Here is a 17,533-nt window from a genome sequence, read left to right as displayed (position 1 = left end):
AAAAAAAAAAAAGTAAAAGATGTGACTTTCTGGGCTACTCAAAATGTCTGGGTGGGTAGATACGTTTCAGTGTAAATTTCCCTTCACTGCACAGCTTGAGTGTGAATCAATGGCAGGCTCACCAGCACTCAAAGCCAACCACAGCACCTGGCCTTTGAAGCCGGGGTAGGTCTTTAGTGATATAGATAGCCGTATGTCACTGTGTGAAAAATGACAACTCCCTAACCTTGGTGGCTCACTGATGGTGAGGCCTCTTTCTGTGCATGGAAGGTTACTAAGTGGGGCTGTGTGGGCGAGTGACAAGACTTCCCCCCCGCAGAGAGATGAAAATTAGCCCCACTGTGGTGCAGCTTCCGGCTTGACTTTCTAGTCTTTTCTTGTAGGTCTGCTCTGGCAGATTCCTTTATTTTTTGAGCAAATACTTTGTTTTTCTCTGTCTCTAAGTGTAGAACTCTTGTGTGTGTGTATAGAACTCTTATACCACAGATGTGTTCTGTTTCCTGTTGAAAATGGGCTCTTTCCCCCCCTCCCCCCTGCTCCCCCCCCCAGGACTAAGAGTGGGTGATGAGGTGGCAGAAAGAACAGGGGATGTGGACCGTGCATTCTGTGCATGTGCCTAAGATGCCATGTCAGCAGCAGGGAAAGATAAGGCCTTTTCTTTTGTGATAGCCAAGTCTTGTGGCTTGAAACTAGGCATGGTTGTACACACTTGTCATCCCATCGCTTGAGGGGTAGAGGCAGGACCAGCCTAAGGTCACCCTCAGGTCACCTTCAAGATCATCCTCGGCTCGTAGTGAGTTTGAGCCTTGCCTGGGCTGCATGAGACTCTATCTCGAAATAAGATAAAATAAAAGTTATATGATTTGACTCTTTAAATTTTGTTTGCATTTATATATTTAGTGTGTGTGTGTGCTTGAGTGTGTGTGCATGGCACACTTGTGGACAGCCAGTGGAGGGTGGCGCTTCCCTTGCTCACTGGGCTTGTGTTGTCAGGCAGCAAATAGCTTTACCTGTTGCCAGCCCACAGGTGCAGTCTTTATACTGGATGGTGTTTCCTTTGGAGATTAAGTAAGAGCTGGAATCACCTTTCTTTGGGTTATGGTTTAAATTAGTCTTAGTTCAGTTTTAAAGACAAGCCCCAAAAGTGCAATAAAATGATACAAATGTATGATTTAAGAAGTAAAATTATGCTCACCTTTAACCCCAATGCTCTGAGCAGAGGCAGGCAGATCTCTGGGAGTTCCAGAAATTCAGCCAGGATTGTCTTTTAAAAAAAAAAAAAGAAAAGAAAAGAAAAAGAAAGACAGAAAGAAAAAAAAGATAAGCCATTTATAGTGCCTTTGAAATCTTTCTGAGTTAAATATTTGTTTGTTTGCTTAGGTTTTTTTGAGACAGGGTTTCTTTGTGTTTGCCTTGGCTGTCCTAGACTCACTTTGTAGACCAGGCTGGCTTCGAACTCACAACGATCCACCTGCCTCTGCCTCCCGAGTGTTGGGATTAAAGGCGTGTGCCACCACGCCTGAGTTAAATGTTTTTTAATCAAAACTTTCAGATGGCATTTTCTTTATTTTGTGTGTGTATGTGGTGAGCACATGCCATGTGTGCATGTGGAGGTCACAACTTGTGAGTGATAGTTTCCTCCATCTACCCTTTGGATCCCCATGTTCAGGGCTGGGATGCCCTCAGGTCTCAGGCATGGCAGCAGGTGCCTTCATCCACTGAGCCACCTCACTAGCTCCATTCTTTTTTTAAAAAATGAGCATGTTTATTAAGTTGTATGGTGTGTGTTGGTGTTTATATGTTCTGTGCCATAGCACAGGCGTGGTGGTCAGCGGACAACTTGGAGGAGTCGGGTCACTTCCTCACCACATGGGTCCTGGGGGTCATCTGGTCATTAGTCATGGTAGGAAGCACCTCCCCTCTGAGCTATCCCCTGCCCAACTCAGTAAGAAACGTTCCCATGGGAACTGGGAGTCCATTCTGATGGTCTTCACCCATGGTTATCAAGTCTTCACTTGGACTTTACTGAGATGCTTTGTTGTCTGTGTCAGCTGAAGAGCCACAAGAACAGCGTGCAGGGACAATTGATATGGGTTTCTCCCCCCCCCCCCCCCCCCCGTTTTGGTTTTTTTGAGGGAACTCACTGGCAAGTGGATGCAAATCTGTATGATGAACCCTCCGCAGGAGGCACAGAGGGCCCAGCTGAGCCAGCTGCTTGTCTGCGCGTTCCTTGACTCCTCCCTGGCACTGCTGCTGACTGTCACACACCCGCCACCTCATGCTTTGTCTGTGCTGTCCCCAGCGGCTACACTGAGGGCAACAGGCACTTCCTGACCTACCCTTTGTCGGCCTGGTACCCCTGGAGCATGGTAATTACTAATGGGGTAAAAGTTTGAGTGAATTCGATAGTGTGACTATTTTGATTAAGTGGATGAAAATAAAGAACAAGGGCAGGAGAGATGGCTCTGGTTTAGAGCGCCGCCTGCTCTTCCAGAGGTCCTGAGTTCAATTCCCAGCAACCACATGGTGGCTCACAACTATCTAAATGTGATCTGATGCCCTCTTCTGCAGATAAAGTGCTCATATACAATAAATAATAAATAAATTTAAAAAAGAAAAGAAAGAACAAACCTCCTGGGAAGGCATCCTGGGGGGCAGGGGTCACGTGAGGCGTGAATAGGTTTGGTGATATTAGTTAGTAGGTGGGCATATCTAGAGAGCTTGTCTTCCTCAAAGTGCTGGAGAGAAAGGAGGTTTGGGGTGAGCTCTGCAGCAGCTCTCATGTCTAGGCTAAAGACCATTTGAGTCTTTTTTTGGGGGGAGGGGCTGCTGATGTTCTTGAGATAGCGTCACAGGTAGTACAGGCAGGTCTTGATCCTCTGATCATGCTACACTTCCCAGGTGGTGAGACTATTGGCTTCCGGTGCATTCCTGCCATTCAGAATCACAAAGGGACAGAGAAGAAAGGCTGTGTGTGCGTCTGTCTGTGTGTGTGTGTGTGTGTGTCTGTCTGTCTGTCTGTGTGTGTCTGTCTGTCTCTGTGTGTGTGTGTGTGTGTGTGTGTGTGTGTGTGTGTGTGTGTGTGTGTAACAGCACCTTATTGAGGGAGAAAGTCAGAAAAGGGACCAGACAGTGAGATTGACACTGGCTCCCAAAAGACAAAAACAAAACCCCAGCTCTTGGGTGGCAGCCTCTGGGCTCTGTCTATTCCCACACATGTTCCCCAAATGGTAGAGTTTCTTGCTCAGAAAAATTTCAGAAGAAATTTAGGGGCCTGACCCTTGAATATCAAGAAGGATATTTTAAAAGTAAGATTTTAAAAAAATCATTCCAACACCAAAAATCCATCTAAGAAGAAAAGACATTTGACGAGACTAAGAAGCACTCAGTCCTGAAAGAAAGAAGGCTGTGTGGGTAGGTTATGTCAGCGTGCTGTTCTGTCCGTGCTTTCAGCACTCAGCCTGGTAAACTGTTCTCACGACCCAGTCTCAGGCTATGGATTATTTCCTAAACCACTCACTGGCTTGTCAGCTGGAAATCAGGAAACTGGATGTTCCAGCTTGTTCTGCTGAGGCTAGGGGATTGAACCAGTGCCCAGCCAACATGAGAGTGAGGTTTGAGCCTGTGCTGGGGTCGGTTTAGATTACCTCTCCTTTTGTTGTTATTTTGTTTTGGTTTTTTCAAGACAAGGTTTCTCTGTGTAGCCTTGGCTGTCTTGGAACTCCCCCCTGTAGACCAGGCTGGCCTTGAACTCACAAAAATGGACTTGCCTCTGCCTTCCCAGTGCTGGGATTAAAGGCATGCGCCACCACACCTAGCTTAGCCCTGCTTTTAATAGAGGGGCCCATGTGTGTTTGGGTTTGCTGTCTCCTTAAGGAAGCAGTGGAATTTGTAAAGTTGAACTCACATATTGAAGTTATTGAGCAACTTACACAAAAGGGCATGACCTGGGCTCCCAGCCGCGAGGTCCACGTGGCAGTGCTTGGGCCTGAGGAGCTGAGGACAGCCGACATCTGTGCTTACGTAACCCTGCTTCCCAGCTTTCAGAGCCAGCCCAGCAGGGCCGAGAGCCTGTAGAAGCACACGCCATGCGCCACACAGCAAGGGTGCCCTGGCCCAGCCTGAGGCTTATCAGTAGTGCTCAGGCCTCTTGCTGCCTCTGCTCCTCTTCCTGTGTCCATCAACAGTAGCTCTGAGAAGCAGGAGCAGAGGCTCTTGTCTGGGAATAGTGTCAGTCCTTGGAGTCTAGCTCTGGGGGGTTTTCTCATTGAGGTAGAATTGGGTGTGTAGTGGAGGCTAGCCCCTACAGTAGAGCTGGCTGTGTAGTGGAGGCTAGCCCCTACAGTATGGCAGAAGGTCTGCAGCTTCCTGGCTGACACTGGACCCAAGAAGGCACTCACCCTCTAGGCCTGGTGCTGCTGCATACTCTTCACTCTAGAGATGTGAGCGGCAGGATCCCCCCAGAATGTTGGGATGTCATGGGGGTGGGGGTGGGGTGAGGTGCTCTCAGTCCACTGGAGGTGTGATGGGCTTGTGAGCCTGGTACAGAGTGGAGCAGGAACATGAGAGAGGCTGACTAGTGGCCAAGCTCTGTGCAGCCTTTGGAAGAACAGGTTCCGTGGGCAGCTGGTGACCAGGGTGTTCTCACTTAGGGTTACCCAGCAGGCAGCTCCCGGGAGGTGGCCGCCTCCTCCTGTTCCCTCGCTCGCTCTTCTTGGGCCGTGTACAAATTGACATTCAGTTGGTGCCCAGAAAGCACTGACTGATGGAAATTGAAAACTGTTCTTAACTTGTCACAAGGTGAGTTTGAATGAAATAAACATTTCAGAGAGAGTAAAGGCTGATTTCATTCTTGGTGGGCTCTTTATACTTTGTTTGTGTATGTGTGTGCATGAGTGTCTCGCACATGTGCATTCATGTGATAGAGGCAGACAGAAACGGAGGGAGGGAGGAAGAGAGAGAGTGTGCGTGAGTGTGTGTGTGAGTGTGTGTGTGTGTTGTGTGTGTGTGAGTGTGTGTGTTGTGTGTGTGTGAGTGTGGGTGAGTGTGTGTGTGAGTGTATGTGCGTGTGTGCGTGTGTGTGTTGTGTGTGTGTGAGTGTGTGTGTGTGAGTGTGTGTGTGAGTGAGTGTGTGTGTGAGTGAGTGTGTGTGTGAGTGTGTGTGTGTGTGTGTGTGTGTATGAGTGAGTGTGTGTGTGAGTGTGGGTGTGAGTGTGTGTGTGTGTGTGTTGGAATTGGGTGGGAAGAGGAAGGAATGGAAGGTAGACTGCCCGTGTCACTCCCTCACTTCTTAGATAGCCGCGTTGTTGCCAAGGGAACCTTGGAGGAGAAAAGTCAGCCAGTAGGTGCTGAAGGGCAACCTGGCCACGGGCTATTGGAGCAGCTCTATTACGCTGTCTGTGGCACCTAGGTAGCCAGCAGAAAGGGAATGGAGACAGAGCGTTTAAGTCAGAGACCTGAGCAAAAGGGAGGGTGGCTGCATCAGGGAAAGCGGCTAAGAAGGCATAGGTGGTAAGGTAGGGGCGGGAGTGGGCAGGGCGCTGCGTAGCTGGTTCCTTCTTCCTCCTCTCCCCATCTGGAACATCTGTCCCTTGTGCTTGGTCATTCGCGCTGTCTTGGAAGCAAGGGAAGTGAGAAGGAGGGGTTTCAGAAGACCCTGGATTGGGGCCTGTCCCACTCTGAGCCTGTCAGGACCTGAGTTCATCTAGCCTAATCCTTGCAGTTTACGAGTGGGAAAACAGGCACCCTGAGAGTATGTGGACACTGTCCCAGTGTCACCCAGGAAGTCACCGATGCGGCTGCACTGGGGTCCGGGCATCCCCTCTTACTTGGGCCTCTGTGCCTCAACACATCTCTTCCGGGGCAACCCAGGACACTTTTCACCCTGCAGGTGTACACCTGGGGAGGCTCGGCAGACCACATGTCAACGCCTGTCTTCTGGGTCAGTTTCCGAAAGCATAAGCAAGCCAGGAGGAAGCCAGCCCAGGTGCCTCTTGGGTTCTTGTAAATAGGGTTCTGTCTTTCAGTCACTTTAGAACCAAAGGGTAGTGTAGGGTACAGACAGTGTAGGGACTCCTGAAGGAAGAAGAACCCGGTGTTGGGCATGGGATCTCCCAGAGGTCGTGTGCTAGGGCTGGGGAGTTGAACCCTAAGCCTAATAGGTCTTGCAGAAAAGAATGGGACTCCCTAAGGCCCGAAAGGCCTGTGAAAGCGAGCGGGCCATCTCTGTGGTCAGTTTACCCAGTAAGAAGTATTTGGGGCTGAGGAGCCGCAGTCAGTGGAGTGCCTGCTGCGCACGCGTGAGGACCTGGGTTTAGCTCCCCAGCACCTAGGCTCGGCAGCAAACACCACAGACTCAGTGCTGCGGCCCAGAGCAGGAACAGACATGCAGATCCCTAGAGCTCAGCCTGGCCGCGCCAGTGAGCTCCAGGTTCTGTGAGAGACCTTATCTCAAAAATTACAGTGGAAGCGGGGTGTGGTGGTGCACGCCTTTAATCCCAGCGCTGGGGAGGCAGAGGCAGGCAGATCGCTGTGAGTTCGAGGCCAGCCTGGTCTACAAAGGGAGTCCCAAGACAGCCAAGGCTGCACAGAGAAACCCTGTCTCGGAAAACAAACCAACCAACCAAAAAACCAAAAAATTACAGTGGAAAGCAATCAAGGCGGGGGCGAGTGGGAAATGATGTTGACTTCTGGCCTATGGATATATACACTTACACATACTCAGGAATGCATAGATACATAGCATACAAACAAATTAAAACCAAAGTCTCTTGGGCTTCTTGTTAATTATCCACTCAGCCCTTCCCAAGGTTAGCTGAGTCGGACTGAGCGAGAGTGAGTGTTTGTGCCAGTTACTCCAGGAGATTCTGTTGCTAGGCTGGAGTTAGACTGTAACAGGTGAGCACTAACATAGACCTAGAGCAGAGCATCATGGGAGGACAGAGCCAGGACAACAGCAGTATTGTTGAGAACTGGCTCTGTAAGACCCCTGGCCTCCAAAAGGGATGTCCTAGCCTGGATTCAAGGCACAGCTTGTTTGAGTGAGGCTCCCCTGCCTTGCCTGAGTCTTGTGGCTATCAGCTCTGCTGAGATCTGCCTTAGTTGGTTCAAGGAGAGTGTGAAAGGCTAAGGAAATAGGCGCCGAGGCGGGGAAGACAGCTGAGTGCTTGGGCCTTGCTGCCCCATTTCATACAAGGCCACATGGCTTTCACCATGAAGGGGATGATCCGACCTGTGTCTCAGAAGAAACAGCACTGATGGGAGCAGGTCCTGGGAAAGGGGCAGAGAGACAAGAGGGAGGAGGATCCCAGGAAAGGGACAGCAGGCAGCAGCTGTCCAGAAATACTTTGCAGACAGGCATGGAGGCAGCTCATAGCTTCCTTTGCTAGAGGAAGACTTGAGGAAGACAAATAATCCCTGGGCATATGAACTGCATTAAAAAAAAATAATAAATGGGACAAATGGGAGTCTGCACGGGTGTGGGCTGAAGTGAGTGGTTCTCATGAGTGTATTTGAGGTGTCTCTGATCTGGTTAGTGTTCCCGCCTTCTGTGGGCTCCTCTCTGTGTTCCCCTGCCTGGTGTGTTCCACATGTGAAGCTGGTCCCAACACAGTAACAGTCCCCCCAAAAGACAGCATTAGTCCTGTGATGACGCACATCTAGGGACTGATGACATAGTGACTGCAAGGGATCTCGTGACTGCAGCTTCCGTTGTCGCTGCTGTTCCTTCACTGCCTATGGCTGCAGCTCTCACCCTGCCTTGTCCCAGCCGTAGTTTTTCCCTGTGCAGCATCTTGCTGGTGCTCAAGTTTCTGGGACCTATTTTGAGGCTGTCTGAGGAGCGTGGAGTACCATGAGCCGGGCTTACAGTTTTGGGGCTCTACTGGATTCCCCATGTTTGCCTGGACCACTTGGTGCCCTACACAGCCTCATTTTCCCCCTGTTCCTGACCACCGAGCCAGCATCTACTGTCCGCCTTTCCCTAGTTGTCTGAGCTAAACACTCTCTTACTGTCCCGTTTCCCTGACTTGTTTTTCCAGGACAGGAGCTCTGGAGCCATCCTGGCCTTGCCTTTTGATGGATACGGTTGCATTATCAGCCACTGTCACTAAACCTGCTTTCATCATCTTTCCAGCTGTTCCTTTTGTCTCCTTTTCCTCTGGGGTCTCACTGCCCTTGCCCTTCTCAGTCCTTCCTGCTCCCGACCACCTTCATTTTGAAGCTAATTTCCCCACAGTGACCGCCCCCCTTCCCCACAGTGACCACCCCCACTTTTCCCCACAGTGACCGCCCCCCTACCGTTCTCCACAGACCACCCCACCACCACCACTGTACCCTTCTTTCCTTTCTAGTTAGATTAGGTTTAGAAAGAGCCATGTTAGTCCTTGGTCTAAAGCCACGCAGATGACATGGGTGACTGTCTGGGTTTGCCCGGCACTGGGAGTTTCTGGAGCAAGAGCTTTCCGGCAGTGATTGGTCACATTAGTACTGGTCACGAATGCTCTTTTCTTTTTTCTTTCTTTTTTTTCTGTTTTTGTTGTTGTTTGTTTGCTTTTCAAAGACAAGGTCTCTCTGTGTAGCCTTGGCTGTCCTAGACTCACTTTGTAGACCAGGCTGACCTCGAACTCACAGTGATCCACCTGCCTCTGCCTCCCGAGCACTGGGATTAAAAGTGTGTGCCCCCATGCCTGGCACCAATGCCCCTTCTACAGCACCCTGTCTCCGTCCTCCAGGAGGAGCCGTCTTCTCTGTAGCTGTGGTCTGCTCAGCTAATGCAGTCTGTGGCATAACGGACCCTGTGGCTGGCTAACTTTTTCCTTCCACCTCTCTAGTTGGCCCCATGGTGATTGACTTTAATATTCCTGTGGATCTGGAGCTTTTGGCAAAGAAGAACCCTGAGGTAAAGATGGGCGGCCGTTACTCCCCCAAGGACTGTGTCTCTCCCCATAAGGTGGCCATCATCATCCCATTCCGCAACCGGCAGGAGCACCTCAAATATTGGCTGTATTATTTGCATCCGGTCCTACAGCGCCAGCAACTCGACTATGGCATCTACGTCATCAATCAGGTAAGGTTTGGGAAGAAGGGACGAGGAAGGTAGAACTCAACACACAAAAGTGAGATCAGTCAGTGCTGAAAGAAGGGAGTGATCTCAAAGAGCACAATTTTACAGGGAAATGCCAACTCTGTCACCGCTGCTGTCCTTATGTAAACAGTGCAGTGAGCCAAACTCCAAACGGGGTGCCTGCTTGTCGCTATCTGCTCTGCTAGCCAAGGGAAACAGGTAGGGTGTGTTTGGGTTTGTGGAAGTAACCTTCTGGCAAAAAGTAAAGAAAAAGAAAGACATCTCCAATTATCACAAAGTAAAGCACTGATTATTTATCATTTTTAGGTAGCTATAGTTTTCTTTCTACTCTACAAAAATAAATAAATAAACAAATCCCAAAGCAATAATCCATTTTTATGTCAGATTTTTGGACAACTCTGACATTGATCCAACTGGACTGTGTCTTTCTCCTGGGGCATCCATAAGAGACCATATACCCAGAGGAGGCTGTCGCTCCTGGGTCTGGGAAAGTCCTATTCTGGAGCCTCAGAGACTGGTGTGGACTGGGCTGCGTCTCCCCCTGCGCATCAGATCATGGGTGTGAGGCTGTCATCTGTTAGGACACGAATGCTGAAGACACCACAGCCTGTGGAGACTCAGATAGCTACCAAACCTTCTTAAAGTTTCTTTGGAGACAGGGTCTCACTATGTAGCCCTGGCTGTCCTGGAACTCACTTTGTAGACCAGGCCGGCCTCAAGCTTCTAGAGATCTGTACCTGCCTCTGCCTCCCGAGCGCTGGAACTAAAGGTGTGCACCACCACCGCCTGGCTCACGTGATAGTTCCAGTTGTTAACAGACTGCCTCATAACAAAGTTTCAGCTGCCGTCAGAGGGCTGGAAGCTTGAGGGCGGCAGGCTCTTACACGTCTAAACATTCCTGTGGTAACTGAGGCAGCGCCTTGCTACAGCAGCCCTCAGCTGGACGAGCAAACAGCTATCTTAGCTTCCCGGAAGTAACATCACGCTCCCTGACTTTGATGGAGGCAGAGGACTGTTAGCAATCTTACCACCCCAGGCAGGTTCAAAGTTTAGCTTGAAATAAAACATTTGGTACACAGGCAAGTCAGACTCGTCAGTGTGCCCAGATTACAATATAAACATGCATTTAAGTACTGGGGATAAGCCAGGCATGGTGGTGCACTCTTTTAATCCCAGCACTCGGGAGGCAGAGGCAGGGGGATCTCTGAGTTTGAGGCCAGCCTGGTGTACAGAGGGCGTTTCAGGACAGCCAAGGCTACGCAGTGAAACCCGATTTGAAAAAGGAAGGAAGGAAGGAAGGAAGGAAGGAAGGAAGAAAGGCAGGCATGTGCTGGATGGTGAGTGTCTAATGCTTTGGGTGCTCAGAGGAAGGAAGGGCAAGAAGGCTGTGCCCTGACACAGCTAGAACAGGGGCTCCTAAATATGCCAGGATGGCAGATCTCAATGATGGCGAACTCTCCATCCACTGGCATACTGCGGCCTCCGGAGGCTTTCCTGAGCCAGTCTAGAGAGAAAGCTGTTTGCCAGAATCATCTCCAGTGATGAGAATGTTGTGAGTCACACTACGGAGAAAATAACCCTAAATGAGCCCACTCTCTGCTTCCTCCTTACTTTCCCCAGGATACCAGGGACTCCCCTCTCTCTTTTTTCCCCCGCTTGTACCTCTGTAACAGAAAAGGAATCTTTTTTTAGGCGTTGGGGTGTGGCTCAGCGGTAGAGTGCTTGCCATGCATTCATAGGGCACGGCTTTGCGGGTCAGCACTGCCGCAAAGCCAAAAAGTAATGTTTCACTCGTCCCCTTCGCTGTTTGCCAGGACTTGCCTAGACCCTGGAGGGCAGAGAGCGGGGATGTCTGCTCTGTGTCACAGGCAAGGGGCTCAAAGAGTAATTAGTCACATAAGTAATAGTGGGCTCAAGTGAACCCCAATCCAGACTCGGAGTTTAATAATCCCCTCCACTGGGGAGCTCTTTCTGAGGCCATTTAGCCTCTCCCTGGGGTGTTCCTCAAATCCAGGGCTGGGAATAAGCCCCGTACCTGGAGAGCCAAGCCCCTGATAACTCAGCTCCCTCCAAGAAAGAAAAGGAAGTTAGTATTTCCTCGCTGTGCTGGGGAGCACCTGTACAGTGACAAACCCTTAGTAAATATTAGCTGTTATTTCCCCTCTCCCCGGGCTTCCTGCCTCAGGCCGCAGCCTGGTGCTTGGCTGATAAACTCTTTATTGTCTTCCTGCCTGCTCTTTACCCCACCGTAGTTCCAATATCAGGGTCCTGCCTCCCGCCTGTTAGGCCACTATAGGGTCAGAAGACAATGAATTCCAGTGTGAGTCAGACGACAGGTTCTCGGAAGACTCCGGGGCCATGCCTTGTCAACGTCTTTAGGGGAGGTTTGTGTCCTGAGTCCCACACACAGAAGTGAGCTCCCATGAGTTTTTATGGTTTGTACTTCTGTCTGTAGGGAGCTGTTAACCTTGCTCAATGTAGCCCCCTTCCCCCCGCTGCTATGAAACTTAAAGCTCAAAACAAGTGTGCTGGAGGGGTGTATGCGAGGGGCGCCCCAATTGTTGCAGGGAGGAGCAAGGGTGTCTTTTGAGCTTTTTTTCTCCTCTTGCCTTGACATCCTAGGTAGGTTCTGCTAGAGTCCCTGCACGTCCTACGTAGCACTGTGGATCCCCGCTCTGAGACATAGGTATCCGGCTGAGTCCAGCACTGGGATGGGGCTTGGTGTGGGAAAGAATGCGAGGTGTCATACAGGAAGGAAGGAAGGAAGAAATAAAGAAAGGCAAGCATGTGCTGGATGCTACTTCCTCGTACTTTAGTTAGGAATGACAGAGCCAGGTAATAGGAAGGTGCCACCAGGTAGCACCAGACTTAAATGGAGAAGAAAAAAAAGAAAGAAAGAAAGAAAGAAAGAAAGAAAGAAAGAAAGAAAGAAAGAAAAACAGAGGCGAGAAGCCTCAGGGAATATCCATCATAAAAATTACACAGTCACCACCGTGACAGTCCTTTGTCCCAGAGTCAGCTTTGTCCAGTCTCACTTATTTGCTTCTGACAGCTTTTGTCTCCTCTCTCAGTCGCTTAAGATCTTTGTGGTTCCACCCTTGTCACTTGTCTTTAAAATGACTTCCCTCTGCCACTGGCAAAGGCCTGAGTGATCTGAAACCTTAGCGGGTGATACCATCTGGGCTAGTCCTTCCCTGTCACCCTTCACACAGTGTGCCACCCAGACACTTGTCTCCCCCACCTCACACCCCCACACCCCACCCCCCCCACCCCCGTGCCTTGGCTTACTCTGCCCATGGCCTCCGCCAGTGACATTTTCTGGGTCTGTTTTCAGCTTTCCATTACCTCATCAGCTCTGTGAAGCCCCTGGAGGAGAGGTGACTTCTCCCCCTTCACAAGGGACAATTAACCATTTTTGTGCCTCATCTTGGCCCTAGATTCCCAGTCCCTGGCCAGACTGGCTCCCACATCTCTGACCGTGCCCCTCCTCCACCGCCCACTGTGGCCTCTATAGGGTTTCAAACATGGATATCTTCCCTGGAGCCCTGCCTATTTACTGATGGCTACACCCAGGACCCCTGTCCTTTCCTACTTGGCTGTCGTGACCCTTGTAGAACTGGCACAGCGCTCCTCCAGGACCCCTCCGCTGAAGTCCCTGTAGATTGCTGACTAGGACATGGGCTACTGTAGTAAAACCCCTTAGGGGAGACTTTTGGTGAGGGAAAGTACATGTACGTTAGCCCTGTGTTGGTTCATGATCACAAAGCTCATTTTGGGGCCAGACATGATAGGTGATTGAGACCTGTAATTGTAGTACAAAAGGGGGGGATTGCAGGTTGGAGACTGACCTCACTACATAGCGTGTTCAAGGCTAGCCTGGGCTACATAGCAAGACCAAAACCAAAAGCAAAGTGTTTTGTGTTCCTTTGCATTTTGACTTCCATAGCCCTCCAGTGAGGGCGCCTGATTGTCCCTGCTATGAAGACTGCAAAGATATCATGGCCAGTAGCAGAGCTGGGACTAGACAGGGGTGCTAAGGAGTGTACGGCTTGCCATGTTTGTTACTAGAATGTACCACATTCATTTGCCGTACTGTGAGGCTTGTTAGATTATGTGAGGGGGCAGCAGCTTGTGAGGGATAGCTGCAGAGCCCCCAGGAGCCTTTCTGACTTATTATGCTTCCAGGCAGACCTAGCTGGACAGGCTGGGGGAAGCAGGAGAGCCAGCCTGGGCTAGGAGGGCAGGTGGTGCTGGCTGGCTGGCTCGATTTTTTTGTTTTGAACAATTTTTTTAATGTGTGTGTGTGTGTGCCCACACACATGAATGCAGGTGCCCACAGAGGCCAGATCTGCTGGAGTTTGAGTTGTGAGCAGTTGTTAGCCTTCTGATGTGGGTATTGGGAACCAAACCCAGGTCCTCAGCAGGAGCAGCCCTTCACCCTGAGTATAGTTTTGGGCTAATAAGATGATAGTTCCGGGGACTGGAGAGATGGCTCAGAGGTTAAAAGCACTGACTGCTCTTCCAGAGGTCCTGAGTTCAATTCCCAGCAACCACATGGTGGCTCACAACCATCTATAATGTCATCTAATGCCCTTTCTGGCCTGCAGGTGTATATGCAGGCAGAGCACTGTATACATAATAAATAAATAAATAAATAAATAAATAAATAAATAAATCTTAAAAACAAAAAAGAAAGATGATAGTTTCTGTCAGCTTGTGGCTGTAATTAGAGATAGTTTGTACCCTCCTGGAGCAAGAGCAGCCACTACTGCACCTCTCTGGGTTATGGTCCACGGGGGCAGGGCCGTGAGCATGCCTGCCTATGGCCCATGATGTGACGTCTGTCTTGATTATCTTACGTCACCTGTCACCTCTGTCTTCTATTTCTTCTTCCAGCTGTCAGTGGATGTGTGTATGGAGTGGGGGGACTTAAGGACTGTGGGGGCTCATCTGTTCATCCTCCCTTTCCTTGGGACATTTGGACCTCTCAGCTTGCTGACATGGATGTGCTGTGGGAAGGTTGAGGGTGTCTGTCACCCCCAGCCTGAGTGCCACCCTCTGCCCTGTTGTCTCCCTCTCTGAACACGTCTGTGTACACAGGAGTGTGCCACAGTACTTACAGGTATTCGGTTGCTACTGAGTGGCCCTCAGACACTGTGCCGGCAAATGCCATTTTTCTTTGTGTGCCCGTGGTTCCACAAAGAGGGAATGACAGCTTACTTGGCCTTGGAATAAGGGTGGTCAGGGTGGGTCCTTTCTCTGCTGCAGCTTGGAGTTTACCTTTCTACCCATCTCCTTTGCATGTGCTTTTCCCCCCTTCTCATTGGGGAGTTTTGCCTTTACTTGTTACTCCTATTTGTAGCAAAGCAAGCTGAAGGAGGAGCTCCTATTTGTGGGCGACTTCTTACTCTGTACCCACCTTCTCTTCCATCCTCTCTGCCTCCTCTAAAGAAAGAAAAGGCGACTTATCTACTGCCGCTATCCTAACTACTGCCACCCACCGCTGCCGCTGCCGCCACCACCGCTGCTGCCACCGCCACCCTGGTAATGTCCTCACATCTGACACAGTGCCAGGCCTTGCTGGACAAGGGAAGCTGTGACTAAGCCTGTGGCTGTGCTGTCCTCCAGCTGGGGGGGCCTCCCAAGCAAGCGCAGGGCTGCTATGGGCTTGCTGGGAAAACATGAAGATGCGTGGAAGCCAGTTCATGGCGTAGAGCCTGAGAGACCTCGCTGTCTTTAGAGCAGACCCTGGTAGAGCTCATAGTGCATGTATGTAAATGTTCCTGTCTCGCCTCTCTTTTCAGGTCCATGTCATTAGCGTCTCCCCATGCTGTCTCACGGTCTCGCATTCATTAGCGTCTCCCCATGCTGTCTCACGGTCTCGCATTCATTAGCGTCTTTCCATGCTGTCTCGTGGTCTCTGCATTCACAACCTCCATGCTTTCAGAGTTGATCGTTGAGTTCTACCACAGTTACCTTTTCCTTTATTAGAAGCCTAAATAAACCCCAGCAAACATCCTCAGGTCTCAAGTTTGCTCTGTGTTGGCTTCTTCTGCATTCAAGATTGTTTCCTCTGGTTGGTTTGCAGATACAGAGTTGTATGTTAAGAAATAGTTTACAGCCAGGCATGGTGTAATCCCTGTAATCCCAGCACCTGGGATTGCTGTGAGTTCAGGGCTAGCCTGGTCTACAAAGCAATTCCAGGAAAGCCAAGGCTAACACAGAGAAACTGTCTAGAAAAACCAAAAGAACAAAAAGACAGACAGACAGACTTAAAGTTAGCTGATACAAATAGACAAATTGCCTTTTGAAAGAGAAGTCTCTGTTTTTAGCTTGTGTCTTACACATTCTAGAAGTGCTTAGTGCCACCTTTTGCTGAATTCTGCAGAAGTGTCTATATCCTGAGCCCAGGAAGGGGGCAAGCTTTCTGCTCTGGCCTCTGTGGAACTGGGGTTTTGCCTACACCACTCAGAATTCCCACAGCTTTTTCCCCAGCCTCTGTTCTGGGAAGCAAATGTGCTCACCCTTGTGAGTGACTACTGTAGCTAACAGAATATTGCCTCCCAAGAGTATGGGCCTTCATTCTGAAGAGCCTATGTCTTTTACTTATTGGGGGAAAAAAAAAACCCTCAACCTCAGAGTCAAGTGTTTTGGCCATGTCTAAGCCCAAGGCAACCATTTTATTATGGATTAAAAACCAGGACTCAACTAGGAGGTAAAAGAAGAGTGGGTATTAGCTGTTCGGCGATTGTGTAGTCCCAGGCTCGCACATCACTCTGGGTACCACTTCCAGCCTATCTCCTGTTAAGACTGGGGCTTGCAGGGCTGCCCAGCCAGAGCTTCTTCAGCTTCTCACAGCCCACTCAGCCCAGGTCTTCTCGGCATCTGAGGAGGCATGGAAAGACACTTGGGGCATAGTTACCATGTGCCATTGGCTACAGACCTACCCCTAGATTTGGAGGTAACTGTCTGAGTGGAGATGGCTTTGTAACGGCACCCCAGCAACCAAGTCTCTTCAGCCGCAGATCCTCTGATTCATAGAGAATCTTGGGAGCAACTTTGTTGTTGAACTGTCTTTTGCTGGAGAGCATATATGGTATGTCCCCAATCCATCTGGGTCTCAGCATATATCTGCTGGTGACACATCTGAGCCTGCATCCCTAAAAGGCAGATGGGTGGATGAAATGAATATTCTAGAGGCTGTTGGGACCTAGACAAGTAAAACGTGGTTTTCTTTAGCTGGTTCTCTGGCCTTTGTTGTAACCAAAGGAAGTCTACTCTTGCCCTCCTTAGTTGCCCTCAGGATTTTCCTGCAGATCAGACTAGACTCCAGTACCTGTCCTGGCTCCCTCCCCTCAAAAGGCTCTTATGGCCAGGCGTGGTGGCTCACGCCTTTAATCCCAGCAGAGGTAGGTGAATCTCTGTGTTTGAAGCCAGCTTGGTCTACAAAGCAAATCTGGGACAGCCAAGGCTACACAGAGAAATCCTGAATCAAAACAAAACAACAACAACAACAACAAAAAGGCTCTAGCTGGGCGGTGGTGGCACTCAGGAGGCAGGGGCAGGCAGATCGCTGTGAGTTCGAAGCCAGCCTGGTCTACAAAGGGAGTCCAGGACAGCCAAGGCTACACAGAGAAACTCTGTCTCAAAAAACAAATAAACAAACAAACAAAAAAAACCCAGAAAGGAAAAAAAAGGGCTCTTATGAGTGCACATGCTTAGGGCCAGGAAGGCATGAGGAGTGAGTGGAGCCTCTTCCTTGATTCCTTAGAGGAGGAATTAAAAACTTAACCACCATTGCTTCCTGGACATGGCTGTCTTACATGATGCAACAGCTTTCTAATTGAGCTGGTCTCCCTGCCTTTACTTGGATTGAGACACAAGTGCCTCCTGACATGCAAAACATGTGGGCCTACCTCGCCTGTTTTAAATCCTTGTAGTTTCTAAAATGGTCTTTTTTCTTCAGTCTTTCCAAACCCTCTTTCTAGACGATGCCTTTGTACCTCTACCCCCAGAGTCAGTCTGGTCTCACCCACATCTTCTCAGTCATTTAGAGATTTTGCTATTTGGGGCCTTTCTTCTTTTTCCTGTTTTCTCTCTCTAGTTAGGAAGGGGTAACTACAGGTCTTTTCTACCAGTGTGAGATGTGAGAAGCCCATTTTTAAGAACTGGGTCATGCTGGGCATGGTGGTAGGTACATGCCTTTAATCCCAACACTCAGTCTCTAATTTCAAGGCCAGCCTGGTCTTGTCTCAAAATACCTAAATAGACAAAAACCAAAACAAGACAAACACAAAAATCCAACAAAAAGCCCAAGTCACTTTTTAAAGAGGTCTTTGCTTCAGGACGAAGCCTTTCGTCCCCAGACTTGGCAGTGTGCATGCCCACCTTTTACCTCCTCTCTAAAGCTCTCTCCCTGCTGCTGCTAGAGTCTTAATCGTGTGAGTC

General features: G+C 49.8%; 1 protein-coding gene across 2 annotated transcripts in view; it reads left to right on the top strand.

The window, feature by feature from the left end:
* Window positions 1–17,533, top strand: part of B4GALT1 (beta-1,4-galactosyltransferase 1) — a 52,475-nt gene that overhangs the window by 23,993 nt on the left and 10,949 nt on the right. For both annotated transcript variants that reach the window (XM_084775721.1, XM_084775720.1), the window contains exon 2: window positions 8,832–9,067. In XM_084775721.1, coding sequence (XP_084631847.1) covers window positions 8,832–9,067 — 236 coding nt within the window. The remainder of the gene's footprint in view (window positions 1–8,831; window positions 9,068–17,533) is intronic.

Source organism: Acomys minous (assembly GCF_964271855.1).
Source record: "Acomys minous genome assembly, chromosome: 1".
NCBI classification, from domain to species: Eukaryota; Metazoa; Chordata; class Mammalia; order Rodentia; family Muridae; genus Acomys; species Acomys minous.
Note: the sequence above shows the minus strand (reverse complement) of the source record. Positions and strands in the feature narration are given on the sequence as shown.